This window comes from Hydra vulgaris, chromosome 11 (assembly GCF_038396675.1).
Source record: "Hydra vulgaris chromosome 11, alternate assembly HydraT2T_AEP".
Taxonomy (NCBI): Eukaryota; Metazoa; Cnidaria; class Hydrozoa; order Anthoathecata; family Hydridae; genus Hydra; species Hydra vulgaris.
Genome location: NC_088930.1, coordinates 45907501 through 45930521, shown reverse-complemented (window position 1 = coordinate 45930521; position 23021 = coordinate 45907501). Strand labels below are relative to the sequence as shown.

The 23021-nt window shown below is 28.3% G+C and overlaps 1 protein-coding gene across 1 annotated transcript in view; it reads right to left on the bottom strand.

Moving 5' to 3' along the window:
* LOC101239179 (mucin-2) overlaps nucleotides 1-23021 on the bottom strand; it is a 59828-nt gene that overhangs the window by 4849 nt on the left and 31958 nt on the right. Inside the window, exons 11-25 of the mRNA XM_065808982.1 lie at nucleotides 22874-23021; nucleotides 19643-19870; nucleotides 17940-18335; nucleotides 15971-16208; nucleotides 15843-15892; nucleotides 13126-15750; nucleotides 12841-13050; nucleotides 12663-12760; nucleotides 8409-8722; nucleotides 8018-8173; nucleotides 6952-7300; nucleotides 6649-6730; nucleotides 6361-6563; nucleotides 6135-6233; nucleotides 6001-6055 (exon numbers count right to left, since the gene is read on the bottom strand). The exon at nucleotides 22874-23021 is cut by the window's right edge and continues 52 nt beyond it. Coding sequence (XP_065665054.1) covers nucleotides 6001-6055; nucleotides 6135-6233; nucleotides 6361-6563; nucleotides 6649-6730; nucleotides 6952-7300; nucleotides 8018-8173; nucleotides 8409-8722; nucleotides 12663-12760; nucleotides 12841-13050; nucleotides 13126-15750; nucleotides 15843-15892; nucleotides 15971-16208; nucleotides 17940-18335; nucleotides 19643-19870; nucleotides 22874-23021 — 5251 coding nt within the window. The remainder of the gene's footprint in view (nucleotides 1-6000; nucleotides 6056-6134; nucleotides 6234-6360; nucleotides 6564-6648; nucleotides 6731-6951; nucleotides 7301-8017; nucleotides 8174-8408; nucleotides 8723-12662; nucleotides 12761-12840; nucleotides 13051-13125; nucleotides 15751-15842; nucleotides 15893-15970; nucleotides 16209-17939; nucleotides 18336-19642; nucleotides 19871-22873) is intronic.

The following is a 23021-nucleotide window of genomic DNA, read 5'->3' as shown; positions in this document are numbered from 1 at the left end:
TCACATGCCTCCTCCAAGCAATCAGAGAATATTGGCTTTTTATCATGACAAGAATAAATGGTAGTGCCATCAGCAAACAACGCCACCTTAGATGTGAGAATATCTGGAAGACCGTTAATGTAAATTAAAAAGAGTATAGGGCCGAAGATAGAAGATAGAGGAACCCCTGAAGTTACAAAATATGAAGAAGAGTCAAGGATAACTTTGTCCGTCGAGGATAACTTTTATACTACGATTGGAAAGGAAAGATTCAATAATCTTAAAGATGTTACCTGATATACCGTAAGAAGGAAGCTTATGGAGAAAACCAGCATGCCAAACTTTATCAAAAGCTTTAGAAATGTCATGAGCAATATCCTTAACCTCTCCACCTCTGTCTAATGCACAATAAAACCTATCAGTTATAACTGTTACCAAATCAGCTGTAGAACAAGAAGATCGAAACCCATATTGATGATCAGATAGAAAGTTATTAGATTCAAGATGAGAGATTAAGTGTTTGTAAATTAAAGATTCAAAAACCTTGCTTATGATAGGAAGAAGACTAATGGAACGGTAGTAAAACGAGTCAGATTGCTCTCCAGAATTTTTAAAGATAGGGATAACAGATGCCGCAGGCTGGAAAACAAGACTATGATAAGCACTTGTTGAATAGTTTTGAAAGTATAGACGACAGCTCCGGAGAACACTTCTGCAAGACTACAACAGATATGTTGTCTGAACCACAAGCTGTAGAAGTGATTTAGCAGGAAATCACTTTAGATACAGAAGCTGGAGTGATACGAATGTCAAGCAATGGATAAACCTGTTTGACAGCTATATCAGGTAGAATGCAACTAGTGGAATCAAGAAATGATATTTATGAAAAGTTCTTAGCAAACAATTCAGCTTTGTCTTTAGGTGAGGTGACAAAGTCTGAACCATACAAGAGAGGTGGAATAACAGATTTGCCCTTATTATTAATACTGTTAAAGATTCTCCAGAAGTCACAAGAGCCTAATTTTTGTGATGAAATACGAGATTTTATGACCTGAGAATAGCGGGCTTTGGCGTTAGACAAAAACTTTTTACAATGGCTTCGAGCAATAGTAAACAGACGTCTGTTTTCTGGAGAATTGTTTTGGTGATAGATTTGAAAGTAACAGTTTCAATTAGGGTTGAGCTTTTACCGGTAAAATGATGTCGGTAAATTTCGGCAAATATTGTTTTTTTAATAATGTTGAAGGATGCTTGAAAATGTTTTAGAATGCTTGAAATGGCTCAACCAATAAATTAAAAAGTGAATTAAAAATTTAATTTTCATTTTCCTGTCAACAAAGCTGTTGTTTGTTATGCTTGAAAAGTGATTTTGTTGGTTTAGTTTTGTCTAAACACTTAAAGAAAAAAGTTTTTACTTTCTTGTGACTTATTTATCAATCAATGTATTTTGGAAAACGATATTACATCCACGGTCATTTACAAATAGTTATAAAACTAATATTAAGTAAATACCTATAAGTTGATATAAAAAAATATTTTTTAACACAAATAATAATAAAAATGATGAACAATGAATTAATAATAATGATAACACTATAATCATAAAAAATAATATATTGAGTATAATATTTATAAATTTACACTAAATAAAACCAATTAACTAAAATAAACAGAAAGAATTAAATAGTTTTAAATACTTAACATATATAAAAAGTAAAATAAAGAATAAGTACATCCGAGGAGATTTTTTAGATACAAAAAATTATAATAAACAACAACAAAAAAAACACACAAAAATAAATAAAGAAAAACTAGACTGAATATAAAAAATAAAAATAATAATAATACTAACAACTATAATCAATACTACTAGAATACAACCGTTACAATAATAATCCAAAAAACTTAAAATAAACACGTCACACTCTAATATAAAATAATTAAAATCTCCAACTAACAGATAAAAATAGATTAGGTGGGTAAAAATGTATAGGAAAAGTCAACAAACGAGAAAATCAGGAACATTAAAACACAATACAAACACACACACACAAAACAAAACATATATAATAATATTAAAAAACATAAAAATAGGGACAAAATCACAGAAAAAAAAAATTACACAACATAGAAATAACATTTTATAAAGTATAACATTTTTAAACATAGAAATAAATTTTATAAAGTATATGTTTTTGTTACATCTTCGATTTTTCGAATTTATAAAACATTCCATATTTTTCTTAACTTTGTTTAGCATTTAACTTCTTTTTTTTTTTCATACATTTTAATTTAAAGATATCTTTTTGTTGTATTTGATTGACATTTTTTTTTCTTTTGGCCTAATTTTGTTAATGCTTTCATTTATTCTTTAATACATATATATATATATATATTTTTCTTTTTTACTTTTAATAGTTTTTGTTTTTTTCTTTATGATTCTTTTTTCTTTCTTTTTCACCGTTACAAAAAAGCGACTGCCATTTGCGATGTCATTGCAAAGTCTTCATCATTCATATTTATTGTGGCCTTTATCACTAAATTTGATTTCCGTTTTGGCAAAATGTCGGACGCTTGGAAACACTACACCTTAAACAAAGGGAAAACAGTTACTTGCAAAATTTGTGGAAATACAAGTCAATACACAAGTTCCACAACTGGAATGTGGTATCACTTAGACAAGAAACATGGAATCAAAAAAGAAACACAGGAAAAAGTGACACTAAAAGCTGCATCACAATCAAAAAGACCTAAGATTTCAACTTTTTTTCAAAAGCAAGCAATTGAAGAAGTGATTTCAAGACTTACAGCACTGGATGGATTTAGTTTCAATGCCATTGTTAACAGCTCTTTCATTCGATCTGCAATGTCTGAAAAAGGTTATGATTTCCCAAAAAATCACAAACAAGCAATCCAGTCTGTTAAAAAGTTTGCAACTGGCGTAAGGAATGACCTTAAAAACACTTTCAATTATTTAGTGACAATGGGAAAACGCTTTTCAATTACACTGGATGAGTACACTTCTTTGAAAAATCGAAGGTACATGAATATTAATATTCATCAAAAAAGCAATCACTGGAATCTGGGTTTGACTCGAATTTCCGGATCTCTGCCGGCTGAAAAAGCTGCAGCTGTTGTCACTGAAAAAGTGGCAGAATTTGGGTTGAAACTAGGCGACAGCATTGTCTGCTCAGTTACTGACCGAGCTTCCATGATGGTTAAGTTCGGAAAACTAGTTCCAACCGAGCATCAAACTTGTTATACCCACGGAATGTACCTGGCCATTCAAGAAGTGCTGTACGAGAAGCCTTCTCAACAATCCAACAAAACAGCGACACAATTCAAACGACGAATTCAAGGCTATTTCAAAAGAAATGTTGGTCTATGAAGCGACCAGAAAGAGAACTGCAAACTTTGAACTTTTGTTCAATGCACTAGAAACCGTCCCACCAACAAGTGTCGAATTTGAGCAAGCCTTTTCTGCCGCTGGATTATTTGTGACAAAAACTTGATCTAGAATGAGTGACGACTTACTTGATACACTTTGTTTTCTCAAAGCTCATTTTTTATCCAAAAATAAATCTCAAAACTAACATTAATGTGTTTTATGGATTGCAGCTCTTTTTTTTTCTTGTTCTTCATTAAATAAGTATTTGGTTCAAATTAAATATGATTATAATTCAATTAAATATGATTATAATTCGATTTTATTACAAGATATGTTTATTAAAAAAATATAAAGATTAAGAGTATTGTGTACAATCGCCTCCTCACTATTATCTTACTCTATCTATTGCCCCCTCAGTATTATCTTGTTCTATCTATTGTATATATATCATCCCCACAGTATTATCTTGTTCTATCTATTGTATATTTACTGCCCCCCTCAGCCTTATCTTGCTTTATCGACAAATGTAATAAATAAAATGTCTTATTTAATATGTAAAATAAATACAAAAAATATATATATAAATAAATACAATGTTCTACCTGATATGATATATTATATTATATTACATAGAACATTGTTGTTATTTATATATATATATATTTTTTTTGTATTTATTTTACATATTAGATAGAACATTTTATTTATTACATTTGTAGATAGAACAAAGTAATACTGAGGGGGCAATATATATACAATAGATGGAACAAGATAATACTGAGGGGATTTTGTTCACTTGAAATCTTTTTCAATTTTCTCATTTTTAAAATTTTTGTTTGCGCAATTCAAGTTATATGTTTATATTCACTATGTTCAAAAGTTAACAAGTTTTTGATAGATATAAGTGTATGTGGTAATGTGTTATATAATTGTTTTATAAATGTGTTTTTATAACAGTGTAAAATGTATTATATGTAGTGCATATAATTACCATAAAAGGTGTTTATATATGTTATATAAGGTTAAACAAATATATTGTGTTTATAGTTGATTAATTTGATTTTACTTTAGACACTTAAGAACAATGCTAAATATGAATTTTAGTATTTATAATAACAATTAATAACAGTCTTAAATTTAAATGACTTTAAATTTTTTTATAAATTCAAACATATAATTATGTTCTTTGTTTTTAGTTGCCTTTATCATCACTTAATTAGTTTGCTTACTGTTGAAACATGGTTTTAATTTAGTAAATTTATATGATGTAAAATTTATTCTATTAATCATTAGTCAACGGTTAGGAAGAAACCAGAACTTTACATAATTAAGGTAAAAAATAATTTTGTTTACAAGTTACATAATAAAACTAGTTTTTATGGTTATTTGTGTTATAGCTATTTTGTGCTGTAATGTTGTTTTGTCATTATCATTAATTTTTCTTATGCTCATAAATATTTATTGTGTGTCATTTTTACTTTTTTTAACGTTGCCTTTCTCTCTCTCTTAAATGAGAATTAATAAAGAGAGCATTAATGAAACTTATGTAGCTACTGAGCTCTTACGTATTTCTTAATACCACAATTGTCAATGACCATTCAATAAAAAATATTTTATGTGTTGCATGCTACTATGATATAATTGTTCAAATTGTTTAACTATAATTGTCACTCAATTGTTCAAATTGCTTAACTATAATTGTCCCTCGATTGTTTAAATTGTTTAACTATAATTGTCCCTCGATTGTTCAAATATTGTAAGAAATAAAATCCCTTTAGTTCAAGTATTATAGTTCAAGATATCTTATTAAGTTGAAGTGTTATTTGGCAGTGCCAAACAGTACTATTAAGTTGTGTTGTCTAGCCTTTTTTAATTATTCTGGAAATGTATAGTAATGTAATGTCTGTAATGTGTGCTTACAAATATCATGTTATGTGCTGTAATAGCACAACAATATTGTTACTGTGTTTTGTGTTGATAGAGCTTGGCTGCCATAGCTATTTATTTATGCTTTATATTTTCTATTATATTATCATTCTAATTCTATTAGAAATAGAATGCGAATAATACTTTTGTAATTGAAAATTGTAACTTTTTTAATTTCTTTTTTTAGGTATAAGCAGGCTTTACATGACTTTCCTTCTCTGGTATCTGCTGTGTTGTAACAGATTTAAAAAAAAACTTAACTGATGTTAATGCCTTTATGTTGTTAACTATAAGCAATGACATTGCTGATAGGAGCCTACAATAATTATAGATAAATTTGTATTTAAAAATATTTTTTTAGATAATATATCAAGTTATATTGTTATTAATGATTTAATTACTAATAACCCGTATTATGGGTTGCTTACTGCTAGTTTTGATAAATCTCTAAATAAAAACAAACGATAATAGACAAAATATAAACAAAATTCAATTTAAAACAAAAAACACAGAAAGAATAAGCATTAACCATACCAAAAAATTACAAAAGCAATCTGTCTTTCTGATCTGTCAATCTGCCTTTGTAATTTTTAATAATGTAGGTCACAGTTTTTAAAGAAATTAAATATAAGAATTAATTTCTTTAAAAACTGAATTGCTTAGACATGAATGAATTAATTAAAATAAAAAACCATAAAATAACATACCAGTTTTCTTTCTGCAGCTACAGCATTCGTCCAGGGGGTAATACATTTCAAATCCCTAAAAAAAGTATTGGTTAAGAGAAACATTACAAGAGCTAACAACAGAAAATGAATGCTGATTGTCAGTTAAAACTTACATCAGGACAAGACTGCTTTTCACACATAGAGACACATTGAAAACCATGTAACACGCATTGACAAACAGTACAGTTTCTTAGCATAACAGTGGTTCCTATCTAAAAAACAATACAATAAAAACAATACAATAAATATTAAAACAATAACAACAATTAAAAACAATGAAAATTATAAGATTACTTTTTTGAATTTAGAGGCTAAAAAATAAATCAAAATTAAACATACGCCATAAATCTTTCCCAAATGAACACAGGGACAGTTAATATTTTGATGACAGTATCCCGTCTCATTGTTTCGAACATAGTTATGAGGACATGTGCAATCTTTAAAGCAGTTCAACTGTGCACAACCCTGTGGGTTACTTGAAAGACTATCACATGTGTTTTCACACAAGCAGACACTATTGTTCAAACAAGCATGAGTTGTTGCTTAAAAAAAAAATTAAAAAATTATCACCATTCTTTTTGTTATTAATCATTATATCAAATCATATTTCAATAAAAAAAATCATACAGAAAGTGGATCCTTGAGAAACTGTAGAAAAAGATGTTGTAGATAGTTCTTGAGTTGAGGCTCTTGTAATAGTAACTATTGCCTAGATACATGCAATACATGCACTAAATTATTGATCTTGTATGGCAAATTTAAAAAAATCATTCTTTTTGTCTCTGAGACAAAATATATCTTCCAAAAAGTTAATGAAGAATATAAAATGATGGTTAAAAATGTAAATATAGTTTACCCCATTATTAAAATACCCATATGTAAATACCCATTTTTACCCCATTATTAAAATGTTATACTACATAGTCTTACACTAGTTGTGGTGTATGTGCAGTTGACTTCATCAAAGCCATCAGCACAATCTTGGTAGCCATCGCACAGTGTTCTCTTTAGAATGCAATTGCCAAAATATCCATCAGAGTTTGATGGACATAAAAACTTATCACTAGAACAACAAGTTTCATCCTCTCCAAATCTGCAATCTTTGTATCCATCACACTTGTACTCAAAAGGAATGCACAAATTAGTTTTTAAACACCGAAAACCATTACACCATGGCATTGTTTGTGTGGACATTGTGGTTTTAAATTGAGGAGTTGTTTTTGTGCAGTTAAGTTCATCAGCACCTGATGGACAATCTTTTTCACCATCACAAACATATCTAACACAAACAAACAGAAAAAAATACACTAAAAAGATAAAAATAAAATGTTAGATAATTTTGATTTCTGAGATAATCATTATAAAAAATATGAAAACTTTTCATGAACTAAAATGAAACTTAAATGCTTTTCAATTTTCATTTAAATCAAATTTTTTAATGAACTTTTTTAGAGATATCATTACAATTTAATGTTTTTCAATTTTTGGTTAAATCAGATTTTTTAATGAACTTTTTTCAAATCTCATTTTGTTTTTACATTCATTCTAATAACAGTAAATAAAATTTTCATATTTATTTTCACTTTATTCTCTTTCTTTTTTGATTTTTTCCTACTATCAAAGTATAAAATAGTAAGGTTATAAAAAATATTTTATAACCTTACAAGAAATTACTTTTTTTTTAATGCTAAGAACCTTATTATTATTTGCAAAAAATTCATTGTCATGTCATGTGTGAAGACATTTTTCATATAAACAAAAACAAAAATAATTCTAGGAAACCGTTTTATCACTATCTAATTTACTGATTTTCTTTTCAAATAATTATTGTAGTAGTCTTTACTTAATGATTTATAAAGAACTTTTTTTTTAATTGACATATCTTGTTATAAAAAAGATTTAAAAAAGACTTTAAAAATTAAAAGACAAATTATTTTCATTAAAATAAAACATAAAAATTAAAAATAAAAATAAAGTAAAAAAACAAATAAAAAACCTTGATAAAATACATTTTCCATTTGGGCATTTGAATTGATCACATACTTTCTCGGTGCAGTTTTTTTCATCGCTTTTATCAAAGCAATCAGTATCACCATCACAAACATGTTCTGCTGACAAACAATACCCAGATTGGCATCGAAACTTATCATTACTAAAATTAAAAGTGAAAATACAAATTTATTTTGCTAGAATAGCATAATAACATTTTTGGTTAAAATAATAATTATTTTTGTGATTTCACGGTATTTCTATGAAGTACCTTTTTAGGACTTGTGTTTTAGGATTTGTGTTGTTTACAAAACAAAAATAATGAATATATAAAATAAAAAAATAAAAAAACAAAGAACAAATAGGTACAATTATTTTTTATAACATAAATTTTCAACCTGCAAGCTTGATTACAAGTTGCTTGACTTTCATCTAGACCATCTGTACAGTCTTTTTTTCCATTACACACCCAACGATTAACAATACAATTACCATCACCGCACTTAAATTCATGGCATGTTGGCACTTTTGTATTTATTTCTGTGGTGGTGACTGGGGTAGTAGTTTGTGAAAAGGAGCAACCATAAAGTTCAATACGCATACATGGTTGTTGCATGTATTTTTCAATAACAATGCGTGTAAAGCGTGCAAGAACTTTATGCTCTAGTTTGACAACTTGTGCATTAATTGGATCACGATTTCCTTGGAAAACCTGAAAATTGATTTTTCATAAGTTTTATTTAAAGTTCATTTAAGTATAAAAATTATAATTGCAATACTTTATTTTATATTGTATTTGTCATATTACTTAATTTATTTTATAATACGGCACTGCACTGATCCAATGCTATCATCAAAAATCAGTTATCTTTTAAAGTAACCAAAAGCACTAAATCAAAGCTGTTACTGTTACATATACAAAAATTTATTTCCATTTACCAACAACAAAAACTATTTTGAAGTATTGTTTAACTTCAGTTTAAAACTAATATGCATTTAACTAAGTTACATGATATCATGAAAAGAATAAAATTATTTAACCAAGGCAATTTGAAAATTAGTTATGCTAATTTTAAAAACACAAAACAATTTCAAATTTATCAATAAATATAATCAACACGTATAATAAAAATTATTCTTAAAGTTAAAAAAAAGTAATTGGCAACCATTTAATAGTAGGTCAGGTTTAGGAACATCGTGATCACTGTGCTACTGTTAAAAGATAATCCAGTGCAACCTGCCCCGCAGCACAGGTTATAGTAGCTATTATAACACTTTGACCATTTTTTTTTACATTTTAAAACCTTTTTTAGTTCTTTTAAAAAGTCTTTTTTTACATAATAATTTATCTTATTTTAAAAACAATTTCCATTATTTAAATAAAATTCAAATCTAAAATCATTAATTGCAAAATCATATATTTTTGATTTAAAGTTTGGCATTAAAAGCAATTGAACAAAAATGATTAAAATAACTCAAATATAATATTTAGCAATCCTTGAAATAACACTTTTTCAATGATTGGACATTGATGCATTTATTGTAAACAAGTAATTATCAACTCAATAAAATTCATATAATAAGTAATTCAAGATGATGTAACTTTGTTGCACCAATAGTAACATTGAAGTACCCATAGTAACATTGAAGTATCCATAATAAAAGTTAAATACTATATTAAAGTTATACTAAACAAATACCTAAACTAACTTACAGATAAGTTACTAATTATGAACATTATGTATCTTGTATGATGGATTCTCACTCATTAACAACTCTTTTTGATAGTTGTCACAACTTGTTTCTCTGCACAGCGACCTTTTCGTCAAGGTTCATATTTTGGAGTTATAGAGTTGGTTGTAACCACAATTAAAGTAGCCTCCTCAACTGTGGTGGCTTTTATGGCCTTTGGGATGTGAATAAACAAAAAAACACAAAAAATTAAGTTTAATTGTTTTGTCTCTTTTAAAAATTACCCTATAATTTTAAGAAAGTTAATATGCTCCATTTTGTGATGGTACACCTCTGATCTAAGATCAGCTTAGTAAAAAGCTTTATCATTTTGATGACAATGACGAACAATATTTTCTTCTCTCTTCTATATGTTCTTCTGTTCTTCTCAATGACAAACATTTCTTCTCTCTTCTATATGTTGTTGTGTTCTTCTCAATGACAAACATTTCTTCTCTCTTCTATATGTTTTTCTGTTCTTCTCAATGACACACATTTCTTCTCTCTTCTATATGTTCTTCTGTTCTTCTCAATGACAAACATTTCTTCTCTCTTCTATATGTTCTTTTGTTCTTCTCAATGACAAACATTTCTTCTCTCTTCTATATGTTCTTCTGTTCTTTTCAATGACAAACATTTCTTCTCTTCAATTTGACTAATTACAAAATTGCTAAAAAAGGAGAACTTAATAATTAGAAACATACAAAAATTTCAAAAGCAAGTTTAAGTTTATATAAATAAACTTTGTTTGACATTTGCTCTATTTGCTTTGAATGTCTTTCACAAGAAGGTTTTTCACATAGAAATATGAGCGTTGCAGCAGTCCAAATTTATTTTAAGTCTGCATTTTTTTGCCAACCAGAAGACTTGTTTTTTTTAAAGACATATGACACAGACTGTGTAAATTAAATCAAAAAATCATTGTCCTACAGGGCAATGAAGAACTATGAGTAAACTTAGGTAAAAATACAAAATTCTTTACATACACAATGAAATTTTATTTGCAGAAACCAATTATGTAAGGATTTCTAGAAGCTAAGGAATATTGTGGTGCAAAATGAGTTGCTATCCAGTTTTGGGCAACAAATTAGCTTTTTTTTTCATCGAAAATGCTACCTGTCTCTGTGATTAGTCTCATTCTAAATGTTACTTAAATCTTAAATAATTAAAAAGTACAGGATGCCTAATACAGTAAATATTTTAATTTTAAATGAAAAATCTGAAAACAAAAAAAAAGTTTTTTTTTTAAATGTATTCATCTCTCTAAGGCTGAGAGGGCCACGACAGTCAAGGAGGCTTTATTGTGGTTACAACCCTCTCTCAACTCTTTAACTCTAAAACATAAAGCTTGACAAACAAGGCCACTGTGCAAAGAAACAAGTTAAGTGCAGGGATGTAGTGTACTAGTTAACTAGTTACTACAAGTGACATGATAGGGATCAAACTAAAAAAATTTTGCTTATGAAGCAAGCGCTCTACCATTACACCACACCAACATAATTTATTTTGTATATATAAATATGCATAATGTTATGCAAACTTAATTATAATCTGCAAAGTTGCCATTTTCATGAAACTGGCAAAAAAAATTTATTTCATGAATATTGAACTAATGAAACTAACTAAAATATACAAAACCAAGTGAAACTCTAAGTTTTAGGAATCACTATATTCAGTTTTAGTGAAATGAAGTGAAACAGGTATTTGATTTTACAGTAAGATGTTATTTGTAAAATACATACACCTGTTTTTACAGAATAAGAAATCACAGCCAAAAACTTGCTTAAAACCGCAAAAACGCTAATATCTTTTTAAAAACTTTTAGATGTGGTTTCTATGTTTTTTTATGTCATTACCTTTTTACTTTTAATTTATTGGTAGCCCCGTAATATACTGTACTAAAGTAGTGGCAGAATATTTAGCTTTTAACCAAGAGGTTCAACCCAACCCTATGTCCTGTGCGCTGGTAAGTGCATCTGGTGTAGTGAGGTAAGTGATTTGGTGTTAAGGGTAGAACAACCAAATAAATAAATATTTTAAAAATCCCTGACCACTGCCAACAGAACCTTGTTGTCTTTACTTTTTGGTCTTTTCTTCTATGAGGATCACTATGATTCGTTACTTTATGAATTAAATATTATTACCATCTATAAAAGAATTTGATATTCTGTGTTTTGTTTTATCTTTTTATTAATCACTTCTTTCTTTGATAATAACTTCTATTAAATCAGCTGGATCTCCACACCAACAACCAAACTTGCTACTGACACCTACATTTGGTTTTCAATAAATTAGAAAATAGTAGTACTGGATAAGTCAACCAACAGATTACAATAAAATTCAGCATGCTTTAAATTTTAATCAAACAAAAATTACTTAACCCGAAACTAAACAGATTTTTATATTTTTTTATTACAATTAAACTAACTAAACTATATATATATTTCAATTTCCGTTAATTTTTGTTGTAATTTAAACTAAAATTTACATTCTGTTATTATAGTCTAAATTACTTATTTCAATTTTTATAGTTTTAGTTAAGCACTTAGATTGATATTAACTTTTTTTTACTTGACATCATCTCCTGAATCTTGCTCTGTGCTTATTTATTCCTTTGAAATATTGTTGATTATATTTTATATTCTGTTTGTTATTTATATTTTATATTTTGTTTATTGATTATGTTTTGATGCAATTTTTCTTCATATTGTGTCTAATTTTAAAAAAAAAATTGAAAAAATTTTATGTCATATCAAATTTTAAAATTTCAAGTTAAACAAAATTTATAAATTTATTTAATAAATAATTACATACATACATACATACATACATACATACATACATACATACATACATACATACATACATACATACATACATACATACATACATACATACATACACAACCAATTCTTAATTACCCGAACTTGACCATGATAACTATAAGTGTCCCATGCAAATCCATTCATACTGTATTTTAACAGAAAGCTTTGCACAAACTGCAATACCAGATGCCGACCTACACACACAAAAATCAAACTAAATTATATTTGTAAAAAACACTAATATATTAATTAAATTTAATTAAAATTTCATTACCTTGTATACCAATTTTACTAATATAAAAGTCTTTTCCTAAGTCAATTTGCAGCCAATGAGGAGGTTTATGCTCTTCAGCACACCATGCACCTGCACTAACAGTAAAATGAGAAACAAGATTAAATCGACCATTTGATGGACGATAAGGACTTCCACGTGATGAGCTAGCAGAAAAATGGCTTTCCGGTATTACTGAACTTAATGAGACACCTGGAAAATATATAAAACTCTAAAAAATATTAAAAATACTAACGTATATATACTAAAATTTAAAAATGAACTTACCAACCGGCTGAAAACAGCCTGGCTTCTTGGCCTCACAAGTTCTTTCATCACCAGCATCATAGCAATCTCTCTCTCCATCACACAACCAATCATTTGGAATGCATTTTTGATCACTACACATAAACTCATCATTTAAACAATTTCGAACAGTGGAAGTCATTATGGTTGTAGGTGGAGATGTACCTGAGATGCATTTTGGACAACATCCATCACTGACTATAGAATGTGGTGGCGGACAATACAAGTTTGGGCAATCCTTTAAAACACAATTAATACTGTTGTTAAAACATGAACATGTATGACAATTTCTATCCCAATGATCTCCTCCTTTATGGTAAACCATAGAAATAGGATCATAACATGAACAAGAGGAGGGAAGAACACAATGTGTCCCATTATTTAGTAATCCGTCTTCACATCCACATCCTGGGTTGCACTCACGACTATCTTCATAGCAGTTGTTTAATAGGTAGCTGCATAAGTTAATGCAGTTCCAACTACATTGCTTATACACTTTATTGTTCGGACAAGCTGGAATTGTTCCAATTGTTGTTGAGGTCCTAATATTAGTTGTTGTGTATGACAAAGTTGTAGTTGGATTAGGACAGCCCAATTCATCAGAGCCATCATTGCATTCTTTATTTCCATCACAAACAAAGTAAATACTTGTGCATTGACAAGTTTTGTGACATTTAAAATTCTCTTTAGAACACGGAGGACATGATGATGGACATTCATATTCATCATTTCCCCCAATGCAATCGTTTTTACCATCGCACACTTGGGTTGAATTTATACAACTGTTGTCATCTAAGCACATATATTTCCAAGGAGAAACTTTGCATGCTAAATGTGATGAAGTAATACTAGTTGAACTTAACGTAGAAGCATGAGAGCTGGAGAGAGTTTTTGTGAATGTTAAACTACTTGAAATATCAGTAGTTGAAGTTGTTTTTAACAAAGTTGTAGAAGATGATTCAGCTAAACTTGAAACTGAAGTCGATTGACTTATTATTGGATGAGTTGTGGTTTTATCTGATATTGGTGACGGTGTACCCGTTGATGATAAAGTTGTACTTGACGTAATCTCATTTATTTTTTCAGTTGCCTCTTTAGTTGCTGATGTTGATGATGTAGGGATGGGAACGCTAGATGAAGTGGTAGAAGATCCTGATAAAGATTCAGTTGAACTTGAAACTGAGCTAGATTGGCTTGTTTTTGGATGAGTTGTAGTTTTATCTGATACTGTTGATGAAAAAGAAGCAGTCGTTGATGGTATACCTGTTGATGATAAAGTTGTACTCGAGGTTATCTCACTTGTTTTTTCAGTTGTTTCTTTAGTTGCTGATGTTGATGATGTAGGGATGGGAACACTAGATGAGGTGGCAGAAGGTGTTGATGATTCAGTTGTACTTGAAATTGAGCTAGATTGGCTTATTGTTGGATGAGTTGTAGTTTTATCTGATATTGTTGAAACTGTTGATGAAAAAGAAGCAGTCGTTGATGGTATACCTGTTGATGATAAAGTTGTACTCAAGGTTATCTCATTTGTTTTTTCAGTTGTTTCTTTAGTTGTTGATGTTGATGAAGCAGAGGTCGCAACGCTAGATGAAGTGGTAGAAGGTGCTGATAAAGATTCAGTTGAACTTGAAACTGAGTTAGATTGGCTTGTTGTTGGATGAGTTGTAGTTTTATCTGATATTGTTGAAACAGTTGATGAAAAAGTAGTCGTTGATGGTATACCTGTTGATGATAAAGTTGTACTCGAGGTTATCTCATTTGTTTTTTCAGTTGTTTCATTAGTTGTTGATGTTGATGAAGTAGAGATCGGAACACTAGATGAAGTGATAGAAGGCGCTGATGATTCAGTTGAACTTGAAACTGAGCTAGATAGGCTTGTTGGATGAGTTGCAGTTTTATCTGATATTGTTGAAACTGTTGATGAAAAAGAAGTAGTTGTTGATGGTATACCTGTTGATAATAAAGTTGTACTCGAGGTTATCTCATTTGTTTTTTCAGTTGTTTCTTTAGTTGTTGATGTTGATGAAGTAGAGATCGGAACACTAGATGAAGTGGTAGAAGGTGCTGATGATTTAGTAGAACTTGAAGTTAAACTAGATTGGTTTGTTGTTGGATGAGTTGTAGTTGATGATAAAGTTGTACTTATTTCATTTATTTTTCCAGTTGTTGCTGGTGATGAAGATAAAGTTGTGGTAGTTGTTGGGTTAGAAGATTGTAAAATTGACTGGGACGTTGACGAGCCAGTTGAAGTTGAGTATGTTGAAGAATTATATTTCAATGGTGTTCCAGAGGTTTTTTTCTGATCATCAGTAATGATAGATGAAGAAGTGGTAGTAGAATAAATCTCTTCTGAACCATGTGATAAAGTCGATTTTGATCTTGAGGAGGAAGTTGTTAGGGGCAAAGAGGTTGTTACCTGAGAAGACACAGTAACTGGTGTTACTTCGCTTGTTGAATGGACTGATGATAAAGTAGTAACTGGTGTTGTTGATTTAATCTCATTTGATGTTGTGATTTGGCTGTTAGTTAAAGTTGCTTGATCTGACTTGCTTGATTTAGTTGATGTAGATAATAAAATAGTTGTTTCTGTTGATGATGGAGCATCTAATAGAAAAGTTTTTTTTTTATTAATTTTTATTTATGCATATTTTATTCATATTTTCATTAAATGTTTAAATTTATATGAAAAAACTTACAAGTCTGACAAATTTCACCTGTGCATTGAAAGCAGCCATCTATACATCGACTAAAATAAAATATCTTAAATAGAAAACATCCACTTTAATTCAAATTGTGCAAAAATAAAATTAAAGAAAATATGTACCATTGCTGGCAGTTATTAATAAACAAGGTATTAGGAGCATATTCTATATCGTTAACAAAACAAGGGCACTCCACTTGTGGTATGCATTTTTTATTATGATAGACAGTATTGTTAGGGCAAAAACAACCTTCAACACAATCAATTGGTAAATTAAGTTTTGGGGAACAAATGTTTCTGCATGTTAATGGGTTTGAAGAACCACAAGCTTTATACTCTTGACATGTTTCACATTGGATAGCTGTAAGAATAAATAGTAATTTCTTGTAAACAAAACAATAAAAAATATTTAAAATAATAATTAATCTAGATGTTTGCAATTTTATATTTAATACTTCAATTTTTTTTTTTCACCAGTGAAATAGATCCTTGAAGATAAAGGTTAATATTTGTACTGTTAAGCCATGGGGCATATGTAGTATTGTGTTACTATTTTTTTATAAAAATAAAATTTAAAAAAAAAGATGCATATGTAACTGATGCCTAAATTTGAGAAGTGAAGAAAGGTATTAGTTAGTTTTTAAGTCAGAGTTTTTTCCTTTCACACATACACACTTCCTTTACCTACTTTAACAATGATAAAATGTATTTTAAAATGTTTGATCAATGATAAACAAGGAAAATCAGGCCTTGTGACAAAACATTTCACATTACACATTTCATGTAACAATTAACAATTTTATGTAGGGTAACTTTGTGTACTTTATTTATGTTGCCCTAAATTTTTTTGTTTGACACTATTTAGATAATTAATAAACTCTTTTAGGTGCTTTGTAAACAAAGTAATTAACAATTTAAAAACCGCACACACCATTGTTACAAAAGTTCAAATGATAACTAGATAAAATATATTCATTATATATAAATAGAATAAAATAAGATGAAATTCAAAATAAAAAAAAATTAAGAACTTTTTATTAGTTTTAAATAATAAAAAAAGTTTTAATTTTTCATTAAATTTAATCTTAATTTAAAAAAAAAGATTTTTTTTATAGCTTGAGTTTTCCATAACCTCAAGTATTGCTAAATTCCATAACCTCAAGTATCAAGTCAATTTTTACAAATGCTTAACAAGATGTAAAAGTATGCAGAAAAATACTTTGTTACAATCAATATTTGAAATAAAAACATTTCAAAATTAAAAAAATTAAAAACTAAAAATGTTTTTTTGAAATATGTGTAGTGATTAAATTAGTTGAACAAAGAAAAGATTGTATCAAATATCAAGAGAAGAAATAAATTATTTTATAATTTAAAAAAACTGAAAGCAAAGTATACATCCTAATAATACATAATAACATTTATTAGTACACAGTAGGATTTCTGCATTTTTTTGAGTTAATTCTCTCCTAACATAGTTTTGTCCATTAATATCCATTTAATCCAATTGTCCAATTAATGTCCATTAATAAATAAAAGCAAATAATATTTAATAAATATTTTATGCTGTCACAAATTATGCTTACGCATTACCTATTTTTTTAATTTATTGTAAGGCCTGGAACATGCACTATATTATTTGAGCAATCAAGCAATATAATGGATCAATATTTTGGTAAACTACAAGAGATATATGTTTTTACTTTTGCCTTGCATGTTCTTTATATCTTTATTAAATTATATTTACTTTATGTTTATGGTAATTTATTTTTACTTAACTGGTTTTATTAATTTGGTTTTACTTCATTGTTTTTATAAATTTTCAAGTTGACCTGACTCAAAATCAAAAAAAAATTAAAATATTTCAAAAGCAAAATTAAGATATTCAAAAAATAACCAGATATATTCAAATTGAAGAAGTATAAAATGTCAAAATTTTTGGCATTACATTCTTTTTGAAACAGGTCGACACCACTGGTTTACACATATGCCCATTTACACCAATGCCCCTGGGTCGAACTAACAATCAAGTAAAAATCTAAACACCTAAGCTTTTAAAAAGAAATATATAAATTAAGCTTATGTAACTTACGACATAAGTCCTGAGACCTCCATTTTATGTGCACTCCCTGATAATTACAAGCTTCTGCATAGGCAGCAATGGCTGTGCACAAACACTCACAATCTCCACCCATATCACAACTGCAGGCATCATAAAAACATGCATCAAAATATGGTTGTGGATTGACCACCTCATGACATGATTGAAAAATCTCTCGATTAATTATATTGCATTGTTTATGAGACCAGGATGCTCTACTTTTGTGTATAAAACATGGGTGAACAGGAACTTTTGAATCAGGACAAGCAGAATGAACTTTCCAGCTATCAACAAAATTTTCTGCACTGACAACTACATCAAGTTGTCGTGTTGTAAAGTCATCCAACTGGTTATCATTGAAGTTTCCACACAAGCCGCAAGTTTTCCCTAATTTAAAAAAAAAATTTAGAAAAATTTTTTTAAGCAAGGCACCAAAAAAAACAAAAACTTTTAATTATCTAAAATTGACTTTTGAATTAGAATGAACATTTTTCATGCAAAAAAAAACACCTCACTAATTTTTTTTTTTTGCTGGGTAAACACAATTGAAAAACTGAAGATGAAATACATTGGTATCATTTATTTTTTTAAGCTGGTTTGATTTGCAAATGTAAGTACAAGCCATTTATGTTTTGTAATATTTTAGATTAAAAAAGCTAGATAGGCCATCATATTCAGTGGCGGATCCAGCATTTTTTGATCTTTGAGATTTGACATAAGTATAAACATTTACATGTTTATACTTATGTCAAATAATGAGGGTTTGCAAAAAATTGCGATGATTAGAGGCTGGGAACAAAAAAGCCCCAAAATTTTTGCAACACCTGCCCCAAACGTGAGAGCAACAAGTTGATGAAATATTTTTTGTATTATTCTTAACTAGACTTATATTCATCGATAATTTTTAAGTTTCATAGTATTATCTCTAAGCGTTCAAAAATTATGATCATATAAAGTTTCAACCCCCCTCAATTTGAGGGGGTTGTTATTATTATATGGTCATAATTTTTAAATAGATGCCACTTCATTTATTTTTTTTTATTTTTTTTTTGTTTAGCCTTCAAAAAAACTATATTGGTGAATCTTACTCTAAATATCATTTGTAACAGACTGTGTACAATATACATTGTACAGTCTGTAGCAATGTTTATTTTTCTTAATTAATATCTGGATATTCTATAGACCATGTGAATGCATTTATTTTAAAACAATTTAATTTCATCTGAACCAAATATTTTAAATTTAATTTTTTATAGTTACTACTGAAAAATGTCAAGATATATTTTGATGAAATTTGAATTCTATCCATGAACTTTAGTTTTATTTAGAAACCAAAAAAAAAAGTATGGGAAAATTTGAGTTATTTGGGTGGAGGAAAATTGAATAAAAAGAAAAACAATATGACAAAATAATAAAATTCATAATTAATAAAATAAAATAGTGATCAACAATCATCAATTTGGTATCTTTTAATTCAATCTTTTAACTAATTATCTTTTTATAGTTTTCATTTTTATGTACTTTTCATACCATAAAAATAAAAAAAAAACATTAAAAAAAAATTGATGCAATATTTATATAACATCACATTATACTTAATTACAGCTATATTTTATTTGAAATTAGAAAAAAGTAGTTACAAACCACAAGCAGGACAGGTGGTTGTAAAAAAAGATTTAAAACCTCAAGTTCACCTCTAAATTTTGGGTCCAACTTTAGAATAAGACGTGTCCCTGTGTCCCATAATAATGTGATACCAAATTCTGTATGAACAATTATAAAAAATGTTGTTTCGATAATTTTAATTCTAGCAGTTGCATTAAAATGTCCAAAAGATGGAAGCACTCTGATTTTTTGAGATTTTTCAAAATGTAGCACAGTGTCATTTACTGTTAACGTTATCAACTTAGTGCAAGTCGAACCTAAAATTATATATATAAAATTCAATTTAAAATGTTAATAAATATATATTTTATTATACTTTATTATATTTTTTTACTTTATTTTAATTTATTTTTGAATACTTAAAATACTTAACATGTGCCAATAAATAATTCCTGGCCTGTTTATTTAGCACCAAAAGTCCTCAACATTTTTTCTAAGCCCCCAGACCCTTTGTTAAATTTAAACTTCTTTTACTATTTACGAATTTAACCTGGTTTCATAAAAAAAATGTTGGACCCAGGCTTGGAGTCAAAAATGAAATAATCTTATAAACACAATTAACAAAAAAATTATGACAAATCAAACTTGATAAATTATAAAATTTATGATAAATCAGACAAAAATATGATAAATTGAATTAACAGAAAAGTTATAACAAATCATTAACAGAAAAAAATTGTAAATAACTTTATTGTATCTCCACAACTAGATAACTTTATTGTATCTACACAACTAGATAACTTCATTAGGATACCTTTATTGTATCTACACAACTAGATGACTTCATTAGGATACCTTTATTTTATCTACACAACTAGATAACTCTATTTACCTGCATGTTACTTCTTACTTTTCAGCATGTTAGAAAAAAAAAATTTTTTAATTTTTCTTTTTAAAGTTTAAATTTCTAAACTAGAATTAAAAGACTTAAAAGTTAATACCGATATTACAAATTGTGGACTTTATTTGACCCTAAACCCGCCCCTATCTAAACAATAATATAAGCAGTGGTTACCTAGTCATGGCTAGGATTAAGTTCTACAACACTTCCAAATATAAAATACAGATATAAACACAAGTTTGAGCAGAAAGTGATGCTGTACATTGCCATACCTGAGAGAGGAATTTCTAAGCTATGGTTCAAGTCAAGTTGTTTGGCTATTTATAAAGAAGTATACCAGAATCAATGTTTGAAGAAAATATTGATTCATTTACGTTTTTGGCCAGATAAAGCATCATTGCATTATGGTAAAAAAACAAAGTCTTCTTGGAAATCTCAAAACATCCCATATGTAACAAAACCGCAATCCAACAAACATGCCTCAGTGTCACCCAATTAAAGATTCCTTTGGACATTTGAGTTTGTTAGTATATAAAAACAACTGGAGAGCCAAGAATTGCAAATAAATGATCGCCCAAATCAAGAGATGCATTCGACAAACCAATATAAATGCTGTACAATTCTCCTGTTCCAATATCATGACAAAGCTACGTTGAACTGCTGATGATAGACCATATTCAAATGTTCATTAATTTTTTCTTAAAGATAAGTGATGTACTTTCAATTAAAACAAATAAGTTGTAGAATATGATGTATAAAAAAAGGTTAACCTGTTTCACTAAAATGTTAGGAAGAGTGTGAGCATTAAGTTCTAGAAATTGAATAAAAGAAAATAGTAATTTCTTATTCTTTGGAATGGCAATAAGATCATAAGAGATGGAATGCTAAACTTTCATTTACTAACTTCACTATTAAAGAACTATTATTGATTATTATTATATTAGCCTCCAGAATCTTAATTTTTTATATAAAACACAAGACTTAGTTATATGAGAATAACCAATCTTAGCATTAGAACATCATTTTTGCATCAATTTCTTGCAATCATAAAGAGGATGTATGTTTTCAATAAAGTTGTTTTGCTTTAAAAGATTAAAAAAATAATTAGAAACAGCAGCTACACAAGAAAAAGAAAACCTTCAGATAGACTAGAGTTGAGTAATCTTCGGGTATATAAATAAAAAACTTTATGTTGACTTTGTCCTTTATTTTGTCCTATATTTCTTTTAACCCTTTCGCGACTGACTTAAAAACAGCTATATGACTGCGCGTAAAATAACGATCTAGGATCATGATCAATTAAAAGAGTATAAAATAAAAATTACTAGTCAGAATTTTACAAATAAGACCTTGTTTTTTTTGTCAAAGAATTGGCTTTCATGAAATTAAAAAACTAAAAAAAAAAATTTATTATCTTAGTAACGTGATCAAAATATATCATGTTGAAATTAACAAAAATATATAGTTTCTATATGTAACCTTTAACGAATAAAGAAGAAATACATAAACATACCGTTTTTGAATTTAAATAAATGATACATTTATTTTGGTGATCAAATAAAAAAAATCTTCACCACTATTACTGAAAAAAATATCAAGGATCTCCATTCATGTCAGTATACTTTTTATCTGTTTTTGTCATTTTTTAAAATTAATTTTTGAGCGATCTATAAATGCAGTTAACAAACGGTTTAAAGCATTAACTTAAGAAATTATTCGCATTTCAAAAATAAGTTTAAAGTTTTCCCCAATTGCTATAGATGATTTGAAATATTCAAAATTGTTTATGCACCGCCATGCGGGTCACTCGTCAATTAGAAACAAATTTTATGAACCGCCATACGGGTCACTCGTCACGAAAGGGTTAAGGCAAGTATTTTATTTTTGATTAAATTTTAGATTATTTTGATTCTAAGGTAATAATAGTTACAAAAATACAAATATTTTATATTTTCTCTTTTGAATATTTAGGTTCACAGGTAGCCTTTCTAAATCCAAAAAAGTTAAGGATCGATATCCCTCAGGCTAATATCTTGAGTAGATGCCTCAATCAAAACAACATAGATTGAACTCATTTTTTGGACTTATATAAATCCCTTGGTTTCTCGAAGTTTTCATAAAAGTTTTTCTCAAAGTTAATAAACCAATAACAAAAAACTTCAAATGATAAAATTTTTTTTTTTGATTTTGACATTAAAAGTCACGTGTTACCTCCACATGCTACATTTTGACACTAAAAGTCACTTGTTACATCCACATGCTACATTTTGACACTAAAAGTAAGAACTTGTTACCTCCACATGCTACATTTTGACACTAAAAGTCACTTGTTACATCCACATGCTACATTTTGACACTAAAAGTAAGAACTTGTTACCTCCATATGCTACATTTTGACACTAAAAAAGTTACTTTTTACCTCCACATGCTACATTTTGTGTGTGCAAGCTAAAGCTTCCATTTTTATGCAAACAATTGTCTTCAGCTAAGATATAACTGCATTTTCCTTCAAACATAAACATTTTTCCATCAAAAGTTGTCAAATGTGATTCTCCATAAACAGAACA